Here is a 27,636-nt window from a genome sequence, read left to right as displayed (position 1 = left end):
GTCCTCTGGATGGAGAACCTGTAGACTGACAGCTTCATTCTTCGCTGACTGAAAGCCTTAGCGGCCCCTGGAGCAGCCTACCATGGAGTTTGGAAGAGTTTGGTCCAGATATCACAGGACGGTGCTGATCACCATGATGATGTTCAAACTGGGTAAGGCTTCAATATGTGCCGTTTACTACCTCTACTGTAATGTGAACACATTACCCTAATATATATATAGATGTTATACATCAGATTGGAAACTATTTTAGGGGAAAAACAAATAATACCAACTACAACTGTAGCTGTAAGTCTTGTGTGTGAAGTGTGTGTGTACAACCCTGCTTCCACACAGTTTGTGTGCACATGCATGACCATATTTCAGTGTATATTTAGAGCTATTACAGAAACTTACCAAAGTGAACAATAGTTTGGTAACCCTTTTTACACGTCTGCATTTCCCAATAAATAAAAATTCACATGACGTGTCCTGGAAAGAACCATGTCATTTGGTAGTAAATATAAAACATAACCCAGTAGGACTTTTAATCAGTGCACAGCAGGTCAGCTGAACATGCAAAAAGTTGCTGTTGCTCATATGTGGAATAATACACAAGTAATAAATAAGTGAAAAATAAAATACATATTTTACCTCTTGTTAGCGCCAAACAACAAAGTTTTTTCCAGAAAACTTTTGAGGAAACTGTAAGTAAATCAATTCATCACAAAGTAAAGATTTAATATCTCATATTTGGGTTTTTTTGTCATAAATTAAATAACAGTAGCTTAAGCATCATCATTTGCTTCTCTACACTATATTGTATATTGTTGACTCCTTCATGTGTGATGAATCTGCCACTAGTTTAGCACCAGTCCTGGGGTGTGTCTGCGTGTGTGTGTGTGTATATGACACTGTATGTTTCTAAAGGTTTTGTTTTTTTTGGGGGGGGGGGGGGTGTCTTGGTTGACCCCAGCACCTTATGAAATCCTGTTGACCCATTTTTCCCGCGACCTTCATTTGTGTGAAACGTCTGAAGCTCGTTTAAACGGTGGCGGACCAGAGGCTGGGACTGGCTGTGGGTGGCATTGTTAAAGATCACCATGGTAACGAGCTGAGCGTCCGGCTGCACTGCTGCACAGCTTTTTTGTCTCGGCTTTGAATGGAGGGAGTGATGGGTATTAAGGAGCATGGGAAGGGACCTGGCATTCTAAGCTCTTAAGAATTTAAAGAAAAAGACAGCGGGCAAAAACACAAACGGGACGTAGAGTGCATGTGATGATGAAGATGGGGTAAAATGAAGGATTTGCCAGTAAGACGACTTTATTCAACAATTAAAACAACCGAAGCATTTAACAACCGATTTAAAATGAAGAAACAGCTTTAAAAGTTGAGCGGGTTAGGAATGAGCTTAAAATGCAGACTGTTAGCTTTAATGAAGTCGAGGCTGAACAACAGTGTTTGGACCATCCTCTCTGGGCCTCTGAAGGGCTGCCATCTCCAGATGACTCAGAAGAGACGAGGACAATCGAGGCTTCCAGTGTAACTTCCAGCGTTTATTTGGAGTTCATTGTAACAGTAATGACAAATCCTACGATTCCTCCAAGTCAATAAAATAAAGATAAAAGTTTTAAACCCCCAGAGATAAATGACCAAACAAAACACATATTATGCCCCTAAACTAAACCAAAGTGATGTGTTAGAATTGACGCAGTCTTTGCAGCAGCTTACACAGGAGACAATAGGATGTGTGTCTCTGACTCAGTGTGTAACCGTGACTGATGCACAAAGGATTTGTGCATTTTTTGTATAAGGCAGAGCTGCCACCTGCTGTGGAGCCTTTGGAGCACAAAGCCGAGCCCAGGCTGAGCTGCCAGTCTCTTGAGGTGATTCAATAAAATTCCTCTTAGCTCAACTTGTGCGTTAGCCAGGGGCTTCCCTTTCTCTGTGATTCATAGCGTTGCTGCTTCCTCTGCCCTACAGCGAGACTCTTTGTTGACTCTGTGATGCTGTTTTCTTGACTCGGGGTAAACACTTTCTCTCTTCTCCCTCTGCCTTTAGCACCTGCCAAGTATGAAACAATCCTCTCCCATTTATGAGTGGCTTTATCTCACTGTGTCACCCTGAGACATGCACAACTCTGTGTGTAAAATGTCTTCATTTATCAGACAACTTTGTCTATTTATTAACTTACATTCTCATTGTACCATATTTCCACTGTCGCTATGTGCTTTAGTTTGACTTTAGATTGAAATTTTACTCAGGGTGCTCCTTAAAAGTTTGCTCTCTGGACTTCTGTGTTGAGTTTTCCTTATTCCATATGCTTCTTATTGTGTGTTACCCCAGCTGAATACTGTTTGCCTCCCCTACCCTGAGTGTAGCTAGTAGTGTAGGAAGAACATTTCAGAATGTACTGAATAATTCAAATAGACCCCAAATATTATATGGGTGAACCCTGTTAGTGCCTGGCTCCACATACTGCCCTGCTTTTCTGGTGAGGAACGTTAACCCCAGGATGTTCTTTATTACTTCTGAATCAAACCTTTTGCAGAACACGAACATACTGGTTTCTCTACATGTCTTACTTATTGGTTGCCACATACTCCTAATTGGTTTTAAGACTGATTTTTAAGTTTCATTTTTTGAAAACATGCAGATACACTTATTATAACAAGCAGACTTTATCAAAGAGGGGTGGTGATGTGTCTACGTTAAACCAAACCCACTCTGAGAAGACTCTGTCAAGTCTCTGGAGAGCATTTGTGCTTTGATCCTGACAACCTTCTACCTGCTAACAGTCAGAGGCTCTGCTCAGCGTTTCTGATGGGTTGAGATCCTGGTACCACTCAGTGCCAGGGATCAACCCTGTCTGGCCATAACCATGATCTATGAAGTGCTCAGCAGTGTCGGAGGTGGGTGTGGGGGGTTGGACCTGTGTAGGAGGATGTGTTATCAGCTCCCTGGAATGTGTGAGGGGTTGGAGGGGTTGAATGGAGGGCTGAAGAGTGAGGATACCCACACGGTCTCTGTCAGCCCTCTTCTACACGAGTCATGAGATTAGCGGCAGTGGAGTTAAATGTAAATTCTTTCTGTTCTGTGAGTTCAGATGCGCAGACCGGTTCTAGGATAGATCTGGGTTCTCTTCGAGAGGCATAGTGGAAGAGAACAACGGTTAGAAAAAAAAAGTGAACGACGATCTCAGTACAAAAGTGAGAGCCACCAGAGTGAGGTAAAAGAGAGAGGTGTAAGGACGTGTTGCAAGACAGAAGAAACAACACCTCTGAAGACATCACAGGGAAAAAATGACCTGGGTGGGGTGTTCAGCATCACTGCCTGACTGCACGTAGGCCTGTGTGGCAAAAAAATACACAGCCTCAATTGATGACATCACAAATATGTATGGCTCAACAAGTTTGCAGAGGCCCAATACAAGCTCATAGAGAATAGCCTTGTGACAGGGTAGTGTTTCTGATAGCTGATTTAGATGTGAAACTCTGCTCCAGAGCAGGCGAGGTGCTGCGGTTACCATGGTCACCTTTGTGACATTAAAAAACTCTGGCTTTAGGCTCAACATACCTGGCTATACACTAATCTCGCTTCCTAGTACACTCTCTGGCGTATTTACCCTTTGAACATCATCTTAGGTTATAGAAATTATGCTGGGACTTGTTACCAACATTCAAATTCAAATTGAGGAGGCACAAAGCACAGTTCTTCTGAAGGTTTATCAGGTATGGAAAGCATCAAGATGATGGGAGAAGTGAGGGACTGCTGTGAGGAGGAAGGCTCTATGTTAGCACTAGATAAGGGAAGTGATAGCGTATGCATGTTAGAGGAACTGGGGGTGTTAACATGCTAGGATACTAGGAATAAAAGTGTTGCAGGGAACTTATAAACACTTTGTTACTAGGATGTTGTTGATCATTTGCAGGTGACCATCATTTGGTAAAAAATTGATCCAAAGTACCCCACAGTGCTTTTGATTGAAATCAAATACCCTGTTAGGAGACACAGGGGAGAAGGGAAGGTGTCAGAACTAGACTGGGTGATATGCATGTGGTTCCCCTGCCGCGTTGGTAGAGAAGAATCTTAAACCCAGACAGTTTGACTTTTGAAAGAATAATCTTTTTCTTAAAATTGAAAAGCTGAACACGTGCGCTATGAAATGCATTCTTGCTCAAGCCAATGTCGTCAGGGGTTTCAGCTGCTATGGCTTCACTTGGTCTGGTATGACTGGTCTGGATAGTATTAAATAAACACATTCTCAAGGGAGCGTGTTTTTTCTGCTTGTTGTCCACATTTTAAGGAAATGTAATACACTATCATCCTGTACTTGAGGTTATGGACGCCATCGTTTACTAAAGTTCTCACAGTGTTACGTTAAAATCCGTGCCTTTATCACACCTCATTTCACTCATTAAAGAAAGTATTGATGAGTGCCAGCAATAGTAAGGCTAAACTTTAAATTCCATATTCAAGAAGGTTCTTCCTCTGTGGAGCATAATGTATGACGTCAGTGTTATAGAGATGCTAATAGAATAGTCATGTTAGTGGATTCGTCTTCTATGGACCATGATTAACCACGACCAATTCAACCATCAGATATTTTGACGCGGGGGTAAAATAAAAGTAAATAGTAAGTCAAAAGTAAATAAAATTTCCAGGAGGGTGTGAATTAAGTTCTATTTGTATTTCTTATACAAACAGGTGGTAATACAGAACTGTCAGAAGATAAGGGAACAGGAGGAGCTTGAATTAGACTGGAGGGTGTGAAACTGAACCAGCGTGTTGGACAGATTAGTGTGATTGTATAAGCATTGCATTTTTCAGGTGTGTAATGTCACTGCTCTTCTACACATTGCAGTCCTATTACATGTTCCGAGCTGTGTAGAAACTGCAGTGAACTTCTTCTTCCTTGAGAGAAATGACATCTGCTAGCTTGGTCATGTAATAAGTTTACTTTGCTATGACCATCTGCTATGACCTTAAGACCAGAGGAAAGGGGGGCTTGTTACTTTTCCTCAGCAGATTGGTTCCTAAGCACAGCTAAAGGTCAGAGTTATAGCAAACCATATAAGCCAGAGGCTAATACAGCTAAAGCAGTATTACATGGGAAGGACAGCGTACTGTGTTAGCCAACAGGTATTCACATCACTTACAGTTTATACAAATGCTTATTCACAGTTGTGAACCTTCATGTTAGGCTTTCAGTAAGTATGTAGTCACCACTTTCTTTCCTCCCCTATGTTCACCGATGAGTCACTGTATTTGTTGGCCGTCTCATTGAAAATGGCTGGAAACCAGGTCTAAGACAGCGTTGAGACTGGACCAGAAAGTAAAGTTGTGAGCTGTGAAACATGAACAAAAAGCTGAAAGATGCTAAAAAGCTCCCAGATTTGAGGGGAACTGCAGACCTTGTGATAATTCTCTGTGGGCTCACCACAATGAGTAACTCCTTTTGCATTACACATAGTCATTTTATGCATTGTTATGCCATAATATTGATTGAAGCACCTTTAAAGCCTCAGCCAAGGTGCTATAAGCATCACAGACTGAGGCTTTAAAGGTAGCACAACCGACAACATTTTCTTGAACATATATATGCTAATGAAGTTATTAAACATAGCAGATATGCTTAACCAAAGGGACAAACATGCATAATTTACGCTCAAGATGTTACGGGCAGCATGACGTTTATATAAAATGCAATTGTTTACACAGGAATTTGGAATAGACAAAAAAGGTGGATATGTAATATTTCAATTTTTTGGCAATTGAGTGCTATCACTCTCCTGGCTAGTAAGAAAATGTTGCCTATTTTATCATTAATTGCAATTTTGTCTTCTATTTCAGGCCTACTGTGTACAGCAGCAGCAGATACGTGTTTATCGTCTCCCTGTCACAACGGCGCCACCTGTCTGGACCACTTCGGTGACTATGTGTGTCTGTGCCCCAAAGCACCAGTGTGGTACACGGGCAAAAACTGTGAGGAGCTGTATGACGCCTGTATCATGGCACCTTGCGCCAACTGCACCAGCAGGCCTGGGACAGATGAGTTCACCTGCCACTGTCCAGACGGCTTCACAGGGCTCAACTGCACCCAGGATGTAGATGAATGTCAGAGCAACCCCTGCAAAGGCATCCAGTCCCACTGTGTTGACAGAGCCAATGGCTTTAGTTGCCATTGTCCCCTTGGATTGGGAGGTGAGGACTGCCAGGATAATGTGACCGTTTGTTCAGAGGAAACATGCCAGAACGGTGGCACCTGTATAGACTTTCCTGACGCTGGGCACTGGTGCCAGTGTGCTGCCGGGTACGAGGGAAAGAACTGCGAGGTGAACATTGATGAATGCCAATCTGAGCCCTGTCAGAATGGAGCCATCTGTAAAGACGGGGTGAATGCCTATCAGTGTTTCTGTGTGCCTGGATTTCAAGGCTACCACTGTGACTTGGACATCAATGAATGTGCCTCCCGACCCTGCCAAAACAATGGCACATGTGTGGATGAGGTGGATCACTACAGATGTGACTGCACTCCAGGCTTCAAAGGTAAGACACTGTGTACAGTAAGTCAGGGCTACAACTGACATGTGTGTGAATATCTGACTTTCATGTGGGGGACCGTCATCCTTGCCCCGTCACAGACTTTATCGTGTTTAAGCTGTCTAACCACAGCCATACCTTAGGCATACTTTATTTGCCATAACCATGAGCTTCCTTAACCCTAATTAACTATACTGGAGTCCAGTCATTCCTAACCTTTTTGACTTGCAACCCCAGAAAACAAAGTCTGCCCGAGACTCCTCACAGTTGGGTTTTCAACCAGTTCAACCAAAGACTTCATTGCAACATTATATCTATTATACATCTTGAGGTTGCAGTTATCTCCAGTCTTTTTAAGGGGGGGGGCTACAGTGCGTCTTTCTAGACGGTTAATCCAGCCCTGCTGGGTCTTTTCATGGGCTTGAAAATAAAATATATACATCAAAAAAATTTGATTAAAAAATACCAGATCTTTGCATAAAAGTCTACATCTTTGTGCGTATAGATGAATAAAGTCAGCACAGATAGTACCATTTCACTGTTTCATACCATTAACTGTATGAAAGAGGTCGCATGGCTCTGTTTAAGCAGCATTAGTCTGTGTTGCTGTTGTCCACTTGCAGCTGAGCTCTTGGCAGCTCCCTTGTTATTGTGTTATATCTGTACGTGTGCTAAGATAATTAGATGTGTTGCCAATCTCACGCCTTGGCACGCTGCCATCCTTGGTCTATCCCATGCAGGGATTAACTGTGAGGTGGAGATCGATGAGTGCGAGGTGCACCCCTGCCAGAATGGCGCCACATGCAGAGACCACATCGCCACGTACACGTGTGAGTGCATGGCTGGCTTCCAGGGCCAAGACTGCGAGGTCAACATTAATGAATGTGCCAGCATGCCCTGTCGGAATGAGGGCAAATGCATAGACTGGGTCAACGGGTAGGATTACACACACAAACACATACGTTTGTTGATAGTGTTTGCACATAGCCACACATAATTTTAAACGTAAATGGGCTTTTGGAATTATTTGATGCTTGTTATGTTATCCTGTTTGGATTTATAAAAGTCTCAAATGTAAAAAGAAGACAAATCACCATAGTTCAAACTGAGGAACAGATGTGTGCTGAATCACGTAAACATACAACAACACAGATAACAGAGTGGTCTCCAACAGAAACTAAACAACAATGATGTGACAGTACAAACTAGCATTTCTGTCAAAGTGTTTCCAATGATGATTTAGTTCCAAGTTAAGGTCCTCTGTATTTTTCAGAATTGAGGCTTCCACGAGGCAACCTTCAAAACAGATAATGCCTCCATATCTTTATGTTTGAGGACATTTTTCTGACATGCACACTAGGATGTGTTTGATTAGATGTCTAAATATGAATAATGCGAATTACTGTAGAATCTAATCAAATTCCCGATTATATTCAAGGTCAGACCCGTGCATTGTGTGAGACTGATTGGAGGAAGAGATCACCCTTTTATCATATGTAATATGATGGTAATAGAATACATGATTAACGTACGTTTCTGTGTGACTTCACCGTCTTTGTCTGTGTTTACACTTTCCTCTCCCGTTGAGCCTGGTAGGGCGATGCGTCATCCAGCACTATGCTGGATCGGCTCGGCAGACATTAAAGTTGACCAGGGATGGGGATTAATCCACTTACTGTCAGTCATTGCGATGAGTCATTAGATGTCTGGAGGCGGTGAGAATACCTGGTAGTAGAACTGATTGGAACATCAGGGAATGAGAATGCTATATTTTACATAGGCTTAGGGACAAGACGACTCATTGTGAAGTGGTCCAGAAAACATTGGCTTATTGTGCAAGTTTGAATAAGGAAGATGAAGGAGTTGCTACACACCCCCGCGCATGACTGAGCGATCGTTTTAAGTGCCCCTTCAGAAGGTCAACTGCAATAATGAGCAAACGACAAGTGCAGTTAGTGCTTCAATTGTGTGACTCAGCTGAAATGATATTGTTTTTATTTGTTTAGGTTTTATGCCATCTTTTAACCTCACTAATCAGAGTGTTGCAATAAGTGCCCTAACATTCTACGTGTCTTTACATTCTCTACATTCTCTCTCTCTCTCTCTCTTTTCTAACTATCTTATCATCTTTGAATATTCAAAGCCAGACTTTTGATAGACAGAACTTCCTCTTACAATTGAAAAGGTCATTGAAATAAGACACTGCTGCTCACATCAGTAAACTCTGGGGTTTTGTCACTGCTTGGTATGGTATGAACCATTGTTGTCTCATTCCACTCACTCCTAGTCAAGCTATCAAATTATAATTTCTTTACTGACTTGAGAGAATCTTGGGAAACAAGGTGAAATTCATTGTCCCCCTTTTTCACAGTGGCAGTTGTGAAGCATAATGAAATAGACTTGCATTACATTTTTGTTCACTTCCACATTTCTTGCTTATTTTTCCAGTGCCCGCCCCCCCCTAGAAAAGTGAGGAATTGATTTAGAAAATTAGAATTCAAAATGTGCCTTTGCACCATGTACTAATCAGTTTTTGCACAAACCTCATGTTGTCGACTACCACAGTACAAAGACAACCTTATTTTTGTTCTGTGCTCTTTTCTAGCTATGAGTGTGACTGTGAGGGGACGGGCTTTGTGGGTGACCACTGTGAAGAGGATATTCCTGAATGTGCCTCTGACCCCTGCCAGCATGGATCCACTTGTTTGGAGGGCATCAATCAGTACAAGTGCAACTGCTGGCCAGGTACAGCATTACTCTACACCTGTTTTAAACTGACTCTCAAACCACAGCAATCACACAAACTAATCTCTATAAACAGATATTCACAGTGTTTGATCAGTAGATTGCCACCGTCAGCGTGGGTACAGCTTCATCATTAAACTGTTGTCACATAAGAGAATGCAAAAAAAAACAAACCTAACCAGAACATAAAAAGGCTGGAAGTTTCCCACACATAAATCAAACTAACAAAGGATTTGGATGATCTGACCCCTCTGATTTTAGAGGACAACAGAGGACTAGAGCAGGGCATTCACTGGTTCATGGTGTAGCCATATAAAACAGCAGTGTGGCACTATTTAAATCCTTCAGGGCTGTGATTATTTATGAAGCGTGACGCATGAGCACACTGTGACAGGGAGGGATGCAGATGTTGGGAATCTTCATGTGATTTTTTTTCTCTCATAATTGTTGTTTGTAAGTATGAGTGTGAATGTGTGTGTATGCCCAAAATATGTAGAATAGATATGTTACTAGGTCCTTTTTGGAAACATTTCTATAAAGGTGTCTTAAAACTTATCAGATCTAGTGGGGAAAACGTGAAGTTGATGGAAAAATGCTTTCAACTGAAGCTAATATAAGGCTTCAGAAGTCTGACTTAATCAAATAAAGTGGGCATCGACTCAGTCTGCAGCTGCAGCGGAGCAATAGGTCCTGGTACACATGCATGTCCTGCATGGCAGAAAGAGCACACTCACAGAAAATGTACATTTTCAGCTTGCTTTATTAAGACAAAATTCCACGTGTTTACGCGGCCCGTGTTTATTTGACGTAAATGGCAAATGCCAGTTACAGTACAGACTTAGTTACTTCCAGCTAGAGAACAACATGTGTGTGGAATGTGTTGGTGTGGAAGTTAGGACGGGATCACTTCACGGTCGGACAAAAGAAATGATTACAGTGACCAGTAACTCTTTCAACATACTATATCAGTGAGCATCATCAACTGTTTCTATGGAGACTCACACGCTTTGCATTACTTTTATTATCGCTATGGTACTTATATATCCTTTCTATTATTGAATTGAATCATAGATCATCTAGAGGCAGTGCTATTACCCATTCAGCTTTGCTAGATATTTGATTTGTATCTAAAAAAAAGTACACCGTGTTGTGGGCATGTTTGACTATTGTTTTGGCTCTCTGGCCTGTGACTGTAAATGTGAAGTTGCTTATTTAATTTCATACTTAGAGGAATATGTGGCTGTAATGAACATCTAGTAAACGATATGATAGTATTATAGTGATATTAAAGGTTTTGTAACAAAGCGGATTTGGTCGGCTCCATAGCAGCAGTTGGGACTCATTGATAATGAAAAACGGGCAGAAAAGCTTGACTGCTTTTACAATCAAGGACTAAGACTACCTTAAGGGTAGTCCACCATATTGTTGAGCTGTCAAGGACACTGTCGTGTTTTTATGTTGGGAAATGTTTAACAGGAAAGTGGTGATGGTTAGGAAGAGCAGAGCATCTTCGTCTCCATAGAAACAGTTGAGCCGCTTTCGCTATTAAAAACTGACACAAAATAGGAGTATTCATGATGGAAGGAGTAATAAATAAAACGGATGGTCATGGCATATGGTTGACACGAGAGGAAACCAAGGATAAAACCTTGTGGTTCAATGTTGAGTAATGTAGCAGTTATAGTTGAAAAGCTTCTGTGCTGTCAGGTCCTACGTTAGTCCTATAGACAAGAAAAAAAAGATTTGTGCTCAGGAACAGGAAAAAAAAAAAAAGATTTTTAAATTTACGTTCACAGACAGGAATTCATAGATTGGATTTCTTGACTATTTCGCAAACCTCTGTGAGACTGGATTGTATGGGCTCACATGCCCATTGTACTAAGACAGACATGTCATAAAATTCAACCCTGTCCTGTAAACATGTGTTTGTGTTTTTGTGTGTGTGTGTGTGTGTGTGTGTGTGTGTCCAGGTTACGGGGGAGAGAACTGCCAGGTGGATGTAGATGAGTGTGAGCAGTATCCCTGTGAGAATGGTGGTGAGTGTTTCCAGCGCTCAGATGTCCTGAACTACGGGACGGTGCCTGAACTCATAAAAGCCAATTTCAGCTATGAAGAGGCAGCTGGCTTCATCTGCCACTGTCTGCCAGGATTCATGGGTAAGCCGCTTCGCAAACAACAGACCTTCGCTTTTCCTGGTATGTTGCCTCGTTAACTCATCATGATGGACGTAGATACGAATCTCATGAATATGTTTTCCGTTTGCAGGGGACAACTGCTCAGTCAATGTGGATGAGTGCGAGTCTGCTCCGTGTCAGCATGGAGGAAGCTGCCAGGATCTGGCCAACTCTTATCAATGTGTGTGTCCAGACGGCTTCACAGGTAGAAGAAACCTCTTATCTGCTCTCCTGCTCTTATCTCTTAGCAAAACAAAAGCGACAGGCTCTTCATGAAATTCACACAATAGTGTTTGCGTGGGCCTGTGTTCAGTGAGCCTGTGTAGTGTTAACGGTGACTTACTGAGGCAGAACATTACTACAGCTAAAGATAGGGCTGTCCACTTCATCTAGACTGTTGTAGAAGGGCAACGGTAAAAAGTGTACCTTGGTATAGTGATGAAATTGAGCTTTGACTGGAATACTAAGGCGATATGTAAGAAAAGCACCATACCAATTCTAAGCAGGTTTTGAGACTGTTATTATGTTTCACACTGTAAAAGTGACAAAATAAATAATGAAAATAGTGAAAACTGCTACAAAAAGGTTTATGACATCAAGAAATAAGTGTTAAGCTGGCTGGTAAATTGTTGAGCTGCAGCCCTTATTGTCAAATGTAACTCACAAGTTATTACAAAAGAAATGGCTGGCAAGCCCAGGTTGTCCTCTTAAACACTGAGACCCTCTCCTCTGGTAAGTGATTCGGGTTTCAAAACAAATGACCTGAAATGTTTTGCTGATTCCAGAGGCTTAACAACTAGTCAATCAACAGAAATTTCAATTTTTAATTATTTTTCAGGGCATTTCGTGTCTTTATTTGGTCAGTAACAACAGAGACATGATAGGAAATGAGAGAAGAGAGATGGAGACTGAAATGCAATAAAGGTCCCCAGCCAGAGGCAAATAGAGGATGGCGACCAGGTCCAGCAGGACACGCCACAGACTATTCTGATAAATGATACATCAAGTAATTTCTTCTCCAATATGAGGATTTGCTATTTTATTGGAGTAAGTTGACTGATATTGGACTATTGGTCAGACAGAACCAGAGGCATTGGGAAATTGGCATTTTTCACCATTTTCTAACATTATACAGACCAAATCGTCCATCAGTTAATCAGATCAATCAAAGAAGAAAAGAATCATTAGTTGAGGTTTCATGCACGATGAACACACTGGAGAAACGGTTTTGCCTTCCTTACAAAGTCTGCACTGGACCTCATTTCATTTTGTCTGCCTTTTTTCGACTTTTTTCTTAGACTAGATTAGATTAAAAATAGATAAAATTAAACAATGTATAATTCCTCTGAAAGTTTTCAACCACTCAACTCTCCTATAGAAAACTAATACGTTACAGTGATCATTGTATGTGGACATTATCTTTAATCTAGTTTTTGTGCTGCAAAAGAACCTTCCCTGTGAGGGACAGGAGAAGTCTGAAGGGAACTGAATGGTAGTTTATGCCAATGTAGACAGAAAACCTTCACACCAGGTCTCACAATCTCCTTTGCCAAACAACGAAGGGTTAATCTTCCTCCTGCTGATCATTCCTTGTGGTCAGCCAAGGTATTAATTCCCCATTAGAGGAGATTTGTCACTGCACTACTCAAAACAGGACAAACCGCACCAAAAGCTGACCTTGAAATGCACAACATGGGTTTAAAAGTGAGGAATTTAGCCAAAAGCTTTCATAAAAAAAAGAGAGGCTAACAGTATTATGGCCAGGCGATGTGGTGGGGATGAGAGGGCATATGGTATGGAGGAGCATAGCAGAAAACAACAAAGCCAATAAAAGGTGCCATATGTCAGGCGTCCAGATTGGGCATTAAATGGGGGTCTCCTAAGAAATTCGTCAGGGGAAGGGGAGATTACAGCAAAGCTGCTTAGGAGCCTAATTAGAGCTTGATGAAAAAAACACGATATAAAATGGGAGCAAAACAAGGGCCTTTTCCTACATTTTGTGCTCTTCATTCTTCTGGTATGATTCACTATAAATATACTAGTCTTGTGCAACAAGCAAAGATAGAAGAAAACTCCATGTGACTAAAAATGATGATACTGTTAACTTTGTATGGCACGTGTGCAAGAGGTTGACTTTCCACGTGCATGAGCTGGTCATCACTAATTGCAATTTTGCGACTTTGGCGCTTAAAGGGAATAGAGGTGAACCCCTCTTGTGCCCTCCTCGTTGCCCCACGCTCATAGAGTCAGGAGCTAGAGTTTGGTTGAGTTTTTGAAAACTGATGCAGGACATTTCATAAGCGTTATTCATACACTCTATTTCTAGATTTCCTGCCTCTTAACTTGTTTTCATGCAACTAATTGCTGATGCGTTTGCTGGTTCTGTCATAAGTAAATTTGTAAAAGGTTCTTTCGAGGGCTTAGGTCCAAAACCATTTATATCAATGGATACTGTGTGGGAATACTGTGAATATTGCCATTATGGTAGAAGATGATGCCTGAGATGAATCTCAGAATTATGTGAGTAAAGGCAAGATTAGAGAGAGAGAGGCCCCCCAGGTGAACATGTGAGAAAATACATCATTTACATAGAGACTTAGATAGACAGTAAAGTCTCTATCTCTGAAATTCTCAAAAATTTGACTTAAACCAGAACTTTATTAATTCATTTTATTAAATAAAATAAATAAATTGAATAATTAATCAAGTCTGAATTTAATCTCAGTCTTTAATTTGTAATTATTAGTGTTGGAGGTCTGATTTTAATGTGAGACTTCCCAACTTTCATTACATAATTGATTGACTACTAAAAGACTTAAACATTATAATCTTTATAAGCCAAAGTCAAGTTTGTTTTCTCCCTTCTAATTTCAAGATCAATTTCAGAAACTCAAAATAATTTCTTTCAGTGGCACTAACCCTTATTTTTAGTCACTACGAGTAATAGCACAGCATATTTAACTATAAATATAAATCATAATAAATCTAATGGGATATAATCAGGCACAATGTTGGATGAGACTAACTAGCTGATGTATAAAAGTTAATGATAGATCAGTATGGATTCCATGTATTGGTCCAGCCGTGCTCAGACCTGCAGTACCTCCAGTGGGTTCATTCTAGCAGCTCCTGCCGCTAGTGGGCATCTACAGGCCAGCATATGGAGCAGGGAGGGAACTGCAGCACTGCATTCCTCTTCTCAAATACTGACAGGAGCCAGCTGGAGGCAGAGCTTACCACTCTGCTTGGGCTGGGCTGCAGACAGGAGAGGGTGAGGGAGGTAAGGGAGGTAAGGGAGGGAAGGGAGTTGAAGGCAGGGAAGGGAGGGCTTCTTGGAAGGATGGAGGAGGGAGAAAGAGGGAGGAAAAGAAAAGGTGGGCAGGGCAGCCTTGTAATCACTCCTGCCTGTCTGCCTAGTACAGAGTAGAGGAGTGGAAGCACTTCTGCTTCGCAAGCTTAAGAGAGAGAGAGAGGAAGAGAGAGGACCTGGTGGTGTCTCTTCTGTCATCCAGCAGTGTGAGGAATGTGCTGGCTGCTGACTCAGTGGATCATGAGGGGAAGCAGGTTGATGCTGGTGCTGCTATGCTGCTGCTTCTGCTGTGGGCCCTGGTGGCTGACAGGTACAGTATGGTACAGCACTTTAGTGCTACATTAACAAAGACAAAAGTTGCGTGCTTGTGTATGAGGGTGGAGTCCAGGCACAGATCAGATGGGCAGCTTTAGGGTTCCTTGGGTGTAGAGTACTTTAACGGACTATGTTAATGCAAGTTGACTGCTGCTGCCAGGGCTTAATGTTGAATGCCATTTGATGAGGCAGCTGTGATAACTGTAACCTGGCAGATAGGCTGCAATTCTGTCACAGGGTGTGTGTTTTTCTGACAAGCATATAGTGCAATATTTCAATGTCTGGCTGGTATGATATAAGACACTGGTTTAGTTGTATTGAGGAAATCTGTGCAATGATGAATCCATCAACCAAACCAGTTTATTCATCTCTACGCTTTAGCTTTGTATCTAAAATAATTTACTGTAGTTTGAATTTCCAGGTTTCCACTGCAGTCCCCTAGTTGTTTGATTGATCAACCAGATATACTGTATATGATTGAACGATTACTTAGAATATGGCTTACATAGTGATCCTATGCTATTACTGTTAGTACTACTATATGGTCTATGTGCAACACCTTTGCAACCAATATCTGTGCAACTGTACAATCCACATAATGTGTCTTTATAATTACTGCATTACTGTGTATATAATGTTTCTGTATATATTATGTTTATCTCATTTATCTTTCTTTAATTGTTTGCTTTATGTCTGTCTCTTGAGCTGCTATAACAGTGAACTTTACCCACTGTGGGATCAATAAAGTTTATCTTATCCATGTAAAGGATGTGTTTTAGCTGCTAAGGAGGAGTGGTAGTAGCTGTAGTCTTAAATGTGAGTGTCTCTTCATACAGGCATAGACTGTGAGGTGGACATCAACGAGTGTGATAGCAATCCCTGCCAGAACGGTGCCACATGCGAAGATGCTGCCAACTCCTATAGGTGTCACTGTCCTATGCCAGAGCCTGGCCAGGAGCCCTGGGGTGGGCAAGACTGTGACGTCCGTCTGGTTGGCTGCCAGCAGCACCAGTGTCAACACGAAGCAGGTTGTGTCCCTGTACTGACCGATGATGAAGAACACAGCTACACCTGTCAGTGTCCGCCCGGTTGGACCGGAGAACGCTGCAACACCTCCACCACCTTCTCTTTCAACTCCGAGGGCTTTGTCCACATGCAGCTGCCTATTTCCAAAGACAGGATGAAACGACAGACTAGAGACCACAACCACGACATCCACATGCAGCTCAGATTTAAGAGCACTCTGCCTGACATGGTGCTGTACTACCGGGGCACCACGGAGCGCTTCGTCTCCCTGGAGCTTGTTGGAGGCTCGCTTCAAGCTAGAGTGAAGTCAGGGAAAGTGCTGCAGGTCACTTACCCAGGCCCAGTCAATGACGGGGAATGGCACCAGGTCACTGTGACTATGGATGAGAGGCTTGTTCTGGTTGTAAAGGGACCCGGCTGTGAGGAAGAGTGCCAGGTGAAGAATGAGGACTACAACCATCTGATCTTCCTCCAGCCCAGCTCTTTTCTTCAGCTTTATGTTGGTGGGGCACCACGGGAATATTTAGCCCATACATCCAGTGGAAGAGGGTTCATTGGCTGCATGGAAGACTTTGAAGTTGACCATAAACTGCTTCTACCTCAGGACCTCATTAGAGAGGACAACCAGGGCTTGGAAATGGGCTGTAGCAAAAAAGACTGGTGTCAGGATGACCCATGCATGAAACAAGGGCAGTGTGTGGACATGTGGGTTCATGCCAGCTGTATGTGTCATCGGCCCTACTATGGAGAAAGCTGTGAGAAAGGTAAGAGTACCTACAGTATACTTTATAGGTTTATAGGCAAGAATGGGCTCGGGTTTTACTACTTACGGACCACTGGATAGATTACTGGGGCTGGAAATCAGTTTTTTTCATAGTTTCTCTCGTAGTTTCTTTTTCATACTTTCTTACGGGTCTGCAAGACTATGTGTCATGCTTCTGTAGGTAGTATTCTTGCTCAACTGCTAATACATTAGATAACTACTGAGTGATGGCCCCACCTTTTGCTGCGGGTGTGACATATCAGTATGTTTGATTAAATTCCTTCCGGTTAAAGAATTACTCTAGCAATTTAGTATTGTACTTCCATAAATTTAGGGCAGAAAATAGAAAATAAAGAATGTTAAGGGCATGGTAAGTACATTTGTTTCTACAGCAAAGTAATTCAGTAATTCAAAGTGTTTTGCACAAAACATTCTCCAAAACCACTGGATCCTACACTTCCCATAATGCAGCACAACAGGACCTTTTCGTCAAACTCTTTTTTCCTGGTAAATGTGTTAAGCACGGGGCTCAGAGACAGGGTGGACCCAAAAGCACAAAGCGAGAACTCACAGACAGTTTAACAAGCTTTTAGTTTCACAAGATACTTACAAAGACAAGATACTTAATACTACAGACAAGATACTTACTACAACATGGCATGGAAAACTATGGCTTGGTTCTGAATACTATAGACCATTGATGCTCAGACAGGACAAGACAATCTGGCCCAAGACAAAGGGAGACGCAGACTATATATATATATACACAAGGTAATGGGGAACAGGTGGAGACAATCAGGGCGGGGCAGACAATCACCAAGGCGGGAAAACACACAAGGGCAGGAAGTCAAGAGGAGAGTTTAGTTTTCAAAATAATACAGGAAGTGAGACAAGAGACAAAACACAAGTGAACAAAACCAACTTAACAGACACCACGAGACATGACAAAATGTCATATTTCAAAATTCCTGTTAAAAGTTGTACTGTTCAAGCCTCTAAGCCAGGACACACAAAACATGTGTCTTCAAAATGCTCCCCCAGAGCCACACAAGACATCATAGAATGGTGTGACAGGCTGAGTAGTGCACCTCTGACTAGTGGACTGATATTTCATATAAGACTGGAGTGCTCCTTTTAAGAAACTATATAACCAAACTCTAGCTGATACAGACATGTGCCAGTGTGTTGTGGTAAGATATTCACAACTTTGTGCTTCCCACCCCCTCCTCAGAGTATACATCCTGGACCTTTGGTCATGAGAACACCACCAGCTATGCCGTCTTCAACATCTCAGAAACCCATGGAGACAACTTCACCTTCTCCTTTTTAGTGCGCTCCCTCAAACACAACGGCCTGCTCCTGCAGCTCCATCGAGAAGGAAAGCCCTACCTGACAATATACCTGAAGGAGGGCACTGTAGCTATTTACAGCCCCCACACCACACTTCTATCAGAGGCCCAGTATGTCAGTGATGGCAACAATAATTTGGTGACTGTAAAGGTACTATATGGCCATGTGGTTTTTGCCAAAGCAGGCAATCATCGTTCTCTTGGGAACGTGAGTGTAGAGGCAGGGGATGTGGTGTATGTCGGAGGGCTCCCTGCAGGCAAAAGCATGCACGCCTGGGGTGGAAATTTCAAAGGCTGCCTGCAGGACATTCGGCTGGACCACAAGCACCTGATCACTGGGGATCATATGGAAGAGGTGGAAGTTTATCAGGCAAGCTCAGAGGAAAATGTGTTGCCAGGATGCCAAAGCGATGACACATGCAAGGTAAGAAAAATGATATAGTCGGCTGCATGATCATCACTACAGAATAGACTAAAATAGATGAAGTCGGATCAGACAGCCCATTCAATAGTTTCGAGAAATTTTAGTTGACCAATGTGTTGGACGGAAAAACTGACCAAATAACATTGCGAGCTCTAGAGCCCCTATAACATCATACTGTATGACATCCAACATATGACAGATTGACAAAACTGTCTGGCAAATATTCAGCTTTAATGAAAAGCCCCAGATAACTTATATTTTGCCAGCGCGTGGCTCTAACACTGAGCGCATGCTAATTGTGTTAGCACCTTGCAGCACCGTCTGATAGCTGGGCTGTACTCTATTGCCTCAATCCTATTTACATTGATCTGGTTGTGAATCCCTTTGATCTGTAAGTTACCGCTCGATCCTCTCTGCAGCTTTTACCTCTGCGGTCATATCAGGTGAGAGATTTTACAAGTGGTCATCTAATCCATCCATCTGTGTTTGTGCTGCAGGACAAACCCTGTTTCAATGGTGGACAGTGTCAGGTCACCTGGAATGACTTCAAGTGCAACTGTTCCATTAGATACTCGGGCCGACTCTGTGAGACACGGTTGTGGTGCATCGACAACCCTTGTCTTGATGGAGTGCGCTGTGTGAATCTACAGGATGGTTATGAGTGTGAGTAATTCTTTGGCAGTGATTATCTCTTTCAAGGCATCTGTATCAAGGCAGGTCAGGTCAACTTTATTTGTCTAGCTTTTCATTTTTGAATTAGACTTACAGTCCTGAAACGTTTCTACAGGTAATTTACAATAGATGGTGAGGACAATGTGCCAACCTTAGACCCTCACTGACATCAAAGCAAAAACTTCTTTATAGAAGAGGAGCACAAAACTCCATGACCTCAAGAGTTTGACTGCAAGAGGTACTGAAAAGAAAGATTATTAGCATGCTGGAATACAGAAGCAGAAAAAATATAGTTTATGGTTGATGGCAGAAATGAAATGGGAAGAGGAAACAGCATTGGTCTGTATCTGTCTGAAGTAATCACTTCCTGAGATAACTGTAAGATCCAAAACAAAACTTGACTGGCTTATTAGTCTCTAAAGAGAAACAGGTCAGTATTCAGTAATAGAAAATCAGTAAATCCTTTATCATCTGTAACATGCCCCATTTGATTACTGTGGTGGCATCAAAGCATCACAATTAAAGGGGCATACTGATTTTATCAACAAAATCTGTTTACTTAGCTTAGCTTATTCCAGTGATCATGATAATGGTACATTTACTTATCTTTTGATTTTGATTTTAGCTGCAGTGGGATTTGAACTCCTCACTGTGCTTGGAGTAGATTTTGCGCTCAAACAATACTTCAGCTGTTTAGATTTAGTATTGTGCTCTCCCTTAAACTCATATGAAACCAATTTCTGCCCATGGAGTAGGTAGAGTGTCCCTTCAATTATACTAATACTGTAGACAAGATAATGCCATTTTTCCTTCTCCACTGGGTGTGGCTGTCCATATGTGAGAGTAGTATGAATGTCCTGTTCACATTGTTTGTCCTTGATTAAGGTTTTACCAGCAGTGACATTGAAATGACAACTGCCAAGAACATCTTTGTTATGGTAGACCCTCTGAATAGGACATACAAACTGGGGCTGCAAAATGAACTGAAATGAAATGAGATGGATACACTTATATGTGACTCTTTAATGTTATTGTATCTATACTATATGAGAAAAGTAAATGATAAGTAGCTACATCAGTGGATTGTTTTTGAATAGTTGTTGTTTTAGTTTGATTTGACAGACTTTATGAGAGCTTTACTGTACAAAGAAACTAACATTATTCAATCTATAGTTAAACACAGCCTTACACCAAGGAGTGCTTCAAAGACCTTTTTAAAAAAAAGAGATAAGGACAACAGATCAGTTGGTGGTTTTCTGATCCATATATTGACTGTATAACATCTCTTTCTCACTCAAAGTTTTGAATGAGCGTGTTAGCACACAACTTGTGTTTTCAGTAACTTGATTTTCTCCCACAGGTTTAACTGAAGCCATTTTTCAGGACAACGCTCTGCAGTATGTTGCCAACAGCTCCCTGTTGAGCCCTGTAACCAACATCACCATGGATATACGGACTCGGGACACAAACGGAATCTTCTTGCGGGCCACCAGCAGAACTGAGGTCTTCTGCCTGGGTCTGCTCAACTCCTCCCTGTTGGTCAAACTGGACAGCGGGTCGAGTGCAGAGCTGCTGGCCTTCACAAGTGACAGGGGCATTGCAGATGGAGCATGGCATCAAATCCAGCTGACCATGGTTGATCCCACGCAGGTAGTGTCCCGCTGGCTCCTTACCGTGGACGGGCAGAGAGTTGGTGGCAGCTTTGGCGTTGGAGGCAACCTCAACTTCCTAAATGAAACAACAATCTGGCTGGCTGAAAAATACACTGGATGTTTAGGGGAGGTGAGAGTGGGTGGAGTCTACCTGCCACTCATAAATGTACCAAATGCCCCTCAGATGAGCCAGTTCTCCAGACTGGGTGGGCATGAACCAATCATAGGATGCCAAGGTGTACCAATTTGCGATTCACAGCCCTGTCTCAACCAGGGTGTGTGTCAGGACCAGTTTAATGAGTTTAACTGCAGCTGCAGCGCAGGATGGGAGGGGGTACTGTGTGAGACGGAGACAGATGAGTGCTCTTCAGATCCCTGTGTCTATGGTACATGTAAAGACCTTCTGGCAGACTACCAGTGTGACTGCAAGCCTGGATACAAAGGGAAAGACTGTAACGATGAGGTGGATAACTGTCTGGAGTTCAGCTGTGTTAATGGAGGAACCTGCGTGGAAATGATGGGAGCTCACACATGTTCATGTCCTCCTGGCTACGTTGGCAAGCACTGCCAGTGAGTACACACTTTTCTGGTTCTGTACAGAACATTTTAGGGTTTTAGATATTGCACCTATTTTTGGGAACTGTAATGATCTGACAAGGCTGCAGAAGCTGTGTTTACATGGACCCTAATATTCCACTAATAATCAGAGTAATAACGCAATCAGAATAATGCCTCATCTAACCACCTCAGTCAGAAGAGACTGGCCCGATACAGCCAATCGGAGGTAATCGGGTTGAGAGGGGTGGTGTAAGCCTTTGATAATCTGTTCAGTATTATTACCTTATAACAAATTTCTCTCTGGTTGGAATAAATATTATCTTTCTGCGTATGTTTGCTCTGTGTGGGGGTAACGCCCTCTGTTATTACATATTATATATATTATATATTTTTGGCAGATTAGGTCGAGTCCCCAGGATGTATGCTGTATGTGGCATAGTGTCTAAGATATGTAATTACAACCTCCCCTGCAAATTGACTTGTTTCACTATCAGAATTTGATTCAGTCAGTCCAGTAACATTTGGAAACTCTAGAAGATCCCCAAGGTTAGATCATTTTATTCTTTTAAAATGTCAGCAGAGGGCTCAACTCAAGTTTGCCAGTACAGTGCATAGACACTTAGATTAGACACTTCACAGCAGCAACGGCAACCACCGCACATATCAAAAAAGTTGTAATCTGATTAAATGCCTTGGGGCATGAAAACACATATCTTATCAGATCACTTAATTCAGCATCCTTGTGAACAGTTAAATTGGAATCTCTAATCAGAATGATTTCAATCTGAGTGAATATTTTCCATGTAACTGCAGCTAGTGTAATGACACCAGACCGAAAACGCCCTTTCTAGTAGACTAGCTAGAAGGCTGTGTACAGCTGAGGGGAATTGCATAGTTGGTGATAATTGGTGATAATGGGTGCGTCAAGATGAGCAACACAAGTTGCCTCTTCAATGAAAACTACTATTGCACCATTAATGCAACATCACATTTTCCCCACTCAACTTTAAATAATTGCGGAAGCCAGAATCATTATTATCATTATTATTGTGGGATTCATTGCACAGTTGCTCTTTCTCACACACTTTGTACAACTACAACTATAACAATTGTACAACTACCAAATCATACATTGGAGTTTAATGCGTATGTTTCTGTGTCCAAAAGGTGGCGTTTCCCTCCAGTGGCATGTGATGCAAACACAGAGTGCCTCAATGGAGGGGTTTGTATAGGAGGTGACTCTGGTGGCAACTGCACCTGCAAGCCAGGATATACTGGTGCCAGGTGAGAGAAGCGCACTGCATATTCCTCAGCACACACCTGCTGCTCAGGGGAAAGTGTGTCTGAACCACATCCAAGTGTAAAGGTCAGGGAGTGTGTGTGTGTCTGTCAGTTAGTGTTGTGTTAAAACCCTGTTGATGTGTTTCAGGTGTGAGACAGAAATAGACGAGTGTGAGTCCAGCCCTTGTCTTAACAGTGCCACCTGTCTGGACAGACTCAACCACTTCCAGTGTGTGTGTGTGCCGGGCTTCAGTGGCACACTGTGTGAGAGCAACGTAAGTGACAGACACAGCTTTTTATGGACACTGGCTCTAATGTACTTTCACAGCACATGTGCTAAATTAGAACTTAAATCAAAGTCTATAGCTTACATTCAGGTTCCCTTTAGCTGCCACAGAAGCAGTCATCTTGGAACAGGAAACAACACAGACATACATGATAAAGTATGGTTTAAAACACAAGGCATGTTCATCTCATACTGTATTATCCTGGTCCAGTTTAAGACTCATTTCAGGATTTCTAAAATAGCACAAAAGGTTGGAGAACATATGAGGGAACCACGTAAACTTTGAATTTCCCAAAAGGAAGCTATAGTATTGTATAACTAAAGATGGATCATGAAAAATGTGGTTTTTGTAGCTCTTATAGGCTGATAAAACATAGTAAATAAAAGTGATATAAATGAGAATGTGTTATACATATGTTATTTAAGTATGTCAGTATATTTGGAACTTGAAAGTCAACCTTTGCAAGACAGAGATACAACAAATGACCCTACCTGTATACATATGCAGCAATGATATGATATGATATGAGATATGTGGAAAATATAAACATTCGCATGCAGAATGTAATACAGAATATGAAAAAATGCTTGTTGTATATCTTTCAGCTGCAGAGTGCAGGAAGTTACTTTTTATTGGCACCTTTTCCCTTCTTAAATACAATTTTTTAAAATTGTATTGATGTTTCCATGACAACCACAGTAGACAACGCGATAAACTAATGAATTCATTATTATTAATAAAAACCCCAGCTAAAGAGTTACTGTATAGAGCAGTTATAAGACACAAATAAGAATAACTTTTAAGTTGTCATGTTGACAAAAATACCTTTGGCTGATGTTTATTCTGATTTTCAAATAGACAAAGGAATGCTTTTGGAACTTATTTTTTCCCATTTGGTTAAAATGAGTTTGTCTTTTCAGCTCTTAACTTAAAAAACTCTATTAATGACACATAATGGTTCATTTCAAGAGTTCAGTTACTAATTTTTTGTCCAGTTTCTCTACAGACAAGGCAGCTGTCTTGCTAGGGGAGCATAAGGACCTTTCTGATGTGTACCATATTAAAAGGTGGCACCCAAATATTCTGGTCAAGTATACATAACATTCTGTCCTGTCCACCTGCAGAAAGAAGAGCATAGGGAGCTGGTCCCCTGGATCGCTGTGACCATTCCCCTGACCAGCCTGTGTGTGTTACTGGCCATCCTGGTGGTGTTTTTCCTCATCTTGACTGCACGGAAGAAGCGTCAGTCAGAAGGCACGTATAGCCCCAGCTCACAGGAGGTGGCTGGTGCCAGGCTGGAGATGGGCAGTGTTCTCAAAGTGCCCCCAGAGGAGAGGCTGATCTGAGGCCTGCAGCGCTGCCTCGCAGCCTCACATCCAGTGGATGTCTCTACGTAAGGGGCAGAGAATGTATGCTCTGCAGTGTCTTGACAGCTGGGCCCTCCTGCCCTACGAGAAAGCGAAGGAGGATAAATCAATGACTGATCCTTAACCTGGGGAACGTACTGACGCAAAGCCCTAGAGATGAACAAGTAAAGACCAGCGGCTGAGAGAGACAGTCTCCTGATCACCAGGCTGTTATGTTGGGGACAGTGTTGTCAAACGATGCCCTGACCCTGGACGTCACTCTGAAAAGTGTGAAGACTATCTCAAGCTTAAACCTGATGGGACCACAATCAAGCCCTAAAATCTGTGGATATTAAGAAATGTATTTAGACGGGCTGATAATCACTGACACTGAAGTTCTCTGATGCGCTCCTAATGGTCATGTACCTCGAGGGCAAGTAACATGGTGTAGCATGGCAAAAACATTCAAAACCTTGAAGAAGAAGTTTGTAGAGGGAGAAGAATATATTTGAAACAAATTCTGTCTAATCAAGACAATTTCAGTTTGCATTAGTATAAATTACAACATCATCGGAGGGGCTATTTCTTCACCAACAAACTCCTTGCAGTACTGTTATATTACATATACGAGATGGCGTCTGGTTAAATGTGAGCTTTTTTGGAGACAGACACTCATTTAAATATTTTTTTTACCTTCATAGAGGTCTCTTAGAGATGCTAATCCTGCATGACTTCGACCAGTCTCACCACCTGATTTCTTTTTTTCTGCTGCTGCAGCCTTTAGTGTGAATGAAAAAATGTAAACATCCACAATGTGTGGATGAACATCTGTGCAGCCTCTGCAGGAGTCAAAAACTGTTGTGTTAATAACTGCTGTATTATATTGTCAGTGTCCAATGAATGGCTCAACAGGCTTACTGCTTTGCTCATTCTTTGTTACTGTTTAAGTACGCTGTGAGTTGTTTATTCATGTCTTTGTGTTGTGTATAATGTGCTGCAAAAGTTCAAGGCACTGTATTTTCATTTTTGTTATATTTTATGAGGGGGCAGTATTTAATTGTAGGAATCTTATTGCGTGGTCTGAGGTGGTCACATCAGTATTTATGGACATAAACAATGTTCCTCTAGTGTCAGAAAAAAACAAGTGGAAAAAAGGAGACTGATTTTGCAAAGAATATCTACTTGAATTGTAGCTAATTTAGAGGAATTATTAAATGCTTTTGGAAGTCCACTTCAATTATATACCTTCACTCCAAGAGTGAAATGAGACGATAAAAAGTCAAGATGGAATCAATCAGCTGGAGTCAAGAAATGGTTAGCCTAGCTTAGCATAAAGACTGGAAGTAGAGAGAAACAGCTAGCCCTGCACTGCCCATTGTCCAAAAATTACACCTACTAATGATTGACACATTATGTCTTATGTCTAATGTGGACACAAACAGAAATGTAAATTCTTGAATCCTTAAGTTTGAACTCCTGAATCGTTGGGTCTCTCTCTAATTAAAGAGTTTGGTCTAGACCTGCTCTTTATGGAAAGCGTCTTGAGATAACGCTGTTATGAATTGGCGATATATAAATAAAGATTGATTGATTGATAAAAATGATGCTTAGAGGGAAAGTAACAAGCTGGAACTATTCCTGCAGCAATTGTGCACAGTGCAGCGTGAGGAGGTTGTAGTATTTCTTGAAGCTGTGATATCAGTAAAAATTGTCACGTCATCATTTTTCATACTATAATCTTATGGAGCTGCTTAAGACAAGCCTGCATTCTAGATATGGAATAATGTTTCACAAATACTGATCGGACTTCCCTAGACTCCAAAAGTCATGTAAAGAATTCTTCATTTAAGTTAAACTGTTTCTTAAACTGAGACTTCAACTAGGAAGCTGTACCACTCATTTGCCTTTCAGTCTGTACTCACCAGTGCTGCTAACTTAATGAAACTACTTAACCAGGATGTTTTTACAGGTAACTGCATGTGCTGATGTCATATATGTTCAGACTGAGACACTGTACCTGTTTCGTGTTCATGGAACAGTTTGTGAAAGGGAAGTGAATTCGACAGTCAGTGTTCATTACAATTGAATGTAACAAAAAAAATGCCATTTTAAAGGAGTATAATGTAGAATTTTGATCATGATCTGTGAAGGTTTAGGTAGGGCTGGTACCAATGACCAATGACAATTACCTTTCAATAATTGGTGTGGAAGAACTTGACTGACCTACAAGGCCCTGACCCCGTCTAACACCTTTGAGATGAACTGGAGCCCCAACTTTGAGAGACCTCGTCGCCCAACATCATTGCTGGACTTTACTGATGCTCTTGTGGCTGAATGAGCGATAATCCCTGCAGCTAGGTCACAACTGGTCAAACTCCAGTAGAGTGGAGGCTGTTATAGCAGAACATTAATGTACATGGTCTTGGAATGAGATAATCAGCAGTCAGATAAGTTTATAACATTCAGGTGTCCCTAACCCTAACCCTAACCCTAATCCTAGGGAAACCTTATGTGCATAAAGTACAGTTTTGAAAACAAAAACAAAAAAAGACCCAGATTGACTTCCTCAATTATTTTCTCCCACCATGGAAATGATTAGAGCTCAAATTCACTCTGACCCACTTGAATATTAGACATATTGACTCTGACTTGAGACCAGTGGCACTAAAATCAGACCTTTCTAAATCTGAGTTGAGTTGGACCCATGAAGACCTCAGTGTCTTATGTCATATCTATTCATGTGAGCCTGTGATTACCTTGTGAACGCAGGAATCAAGCCCTGCCTTCCAGCGTACTGCGGCTTCTCTCACTGGGTACAAGGGTACAGAATTCTGACTGGCTGGCTGTAGAGTTGAACAAAAGTCAGAAATCACCTATTGCTCCTTTAAAATAACTGCAGGGAATGTAGGGGTATGTGCATGATGAAATGACAGTATGTGCCTTCATGTTCTCCTGCATCCATGACACACAATAATCCTGTGCTCTGTTTCAACGATATACATTCAGATGGATAAAGCCTTCGTTTTGACTGTAACGGACATGAGGAGTGGACAGAGATGCCACTCTGCTAACATATTCAAATGCTGCTAAATGCATTATGGTGTTGTGCAGACATACAGTATTATACAGTGCTGTGACTTAACAACAGAACATACACAGGACAGGTGCGACCCCAGCTATGTACAGAATGGTAGTGGTTTTACACTGGAGTT

At 41.8% G+C, this 27,636-nt stretch overlaps 1 protein-coding gene across 1 annotated transcript; it reads left to right on the top strand.

The window, feature by feature from the left end:
- Positions 1-82: 82 nt before the first annotated feature.
- On the top strand, positions 83-24,424 carry LOC139204089 (protein crumbs homolog 1-like). Its single transcript, XM_070834052.1, has 13 exons — positions 83-152; positions 5,833-6,528; positions 7,263-7,458; positions 9,128-9,267; positions 11,238-11,423; positions 11,533-11,646; positions 15,903-16,856; positions 18,087-18,628; positions 19,126-19,291; positions 20,661-21,522; positions 22,678-22,794; positions 22,940-23,066; positions 24,203-24,424. Exons 1-13 carry the CDS (start codon positions 83-85, stop codon positions 24,422-24,424), a joined length of 4,392 nt encoding a protein of 1,463 aa, XP_070690153.1.
- The last annotated feature ends 3,212 nt before the right edge of the window (positions 24,425-27,636 follow it).

Source organism: Pempheris klunzingeri, chromosome 7 (assembly GCF_042242105.1).
Source record: "Pempheris klunzingeri isolate RE-2024b chromosome 7, fPemKlu1.hap1, whole genome shotgun sequence".
Classification (NCBI taxonomy): domain Eukaryota; kingdom Metazoa; phylum Chordata; class Actinopteri; order Acropomatiformes; family Pempheridae; genus Pempheris; species Pempheris klunzingeri.
Note: the sequence above shows the minus strand (reverse complement) of the source record. Positions and strands in the feature narration are given on the sequence as shown.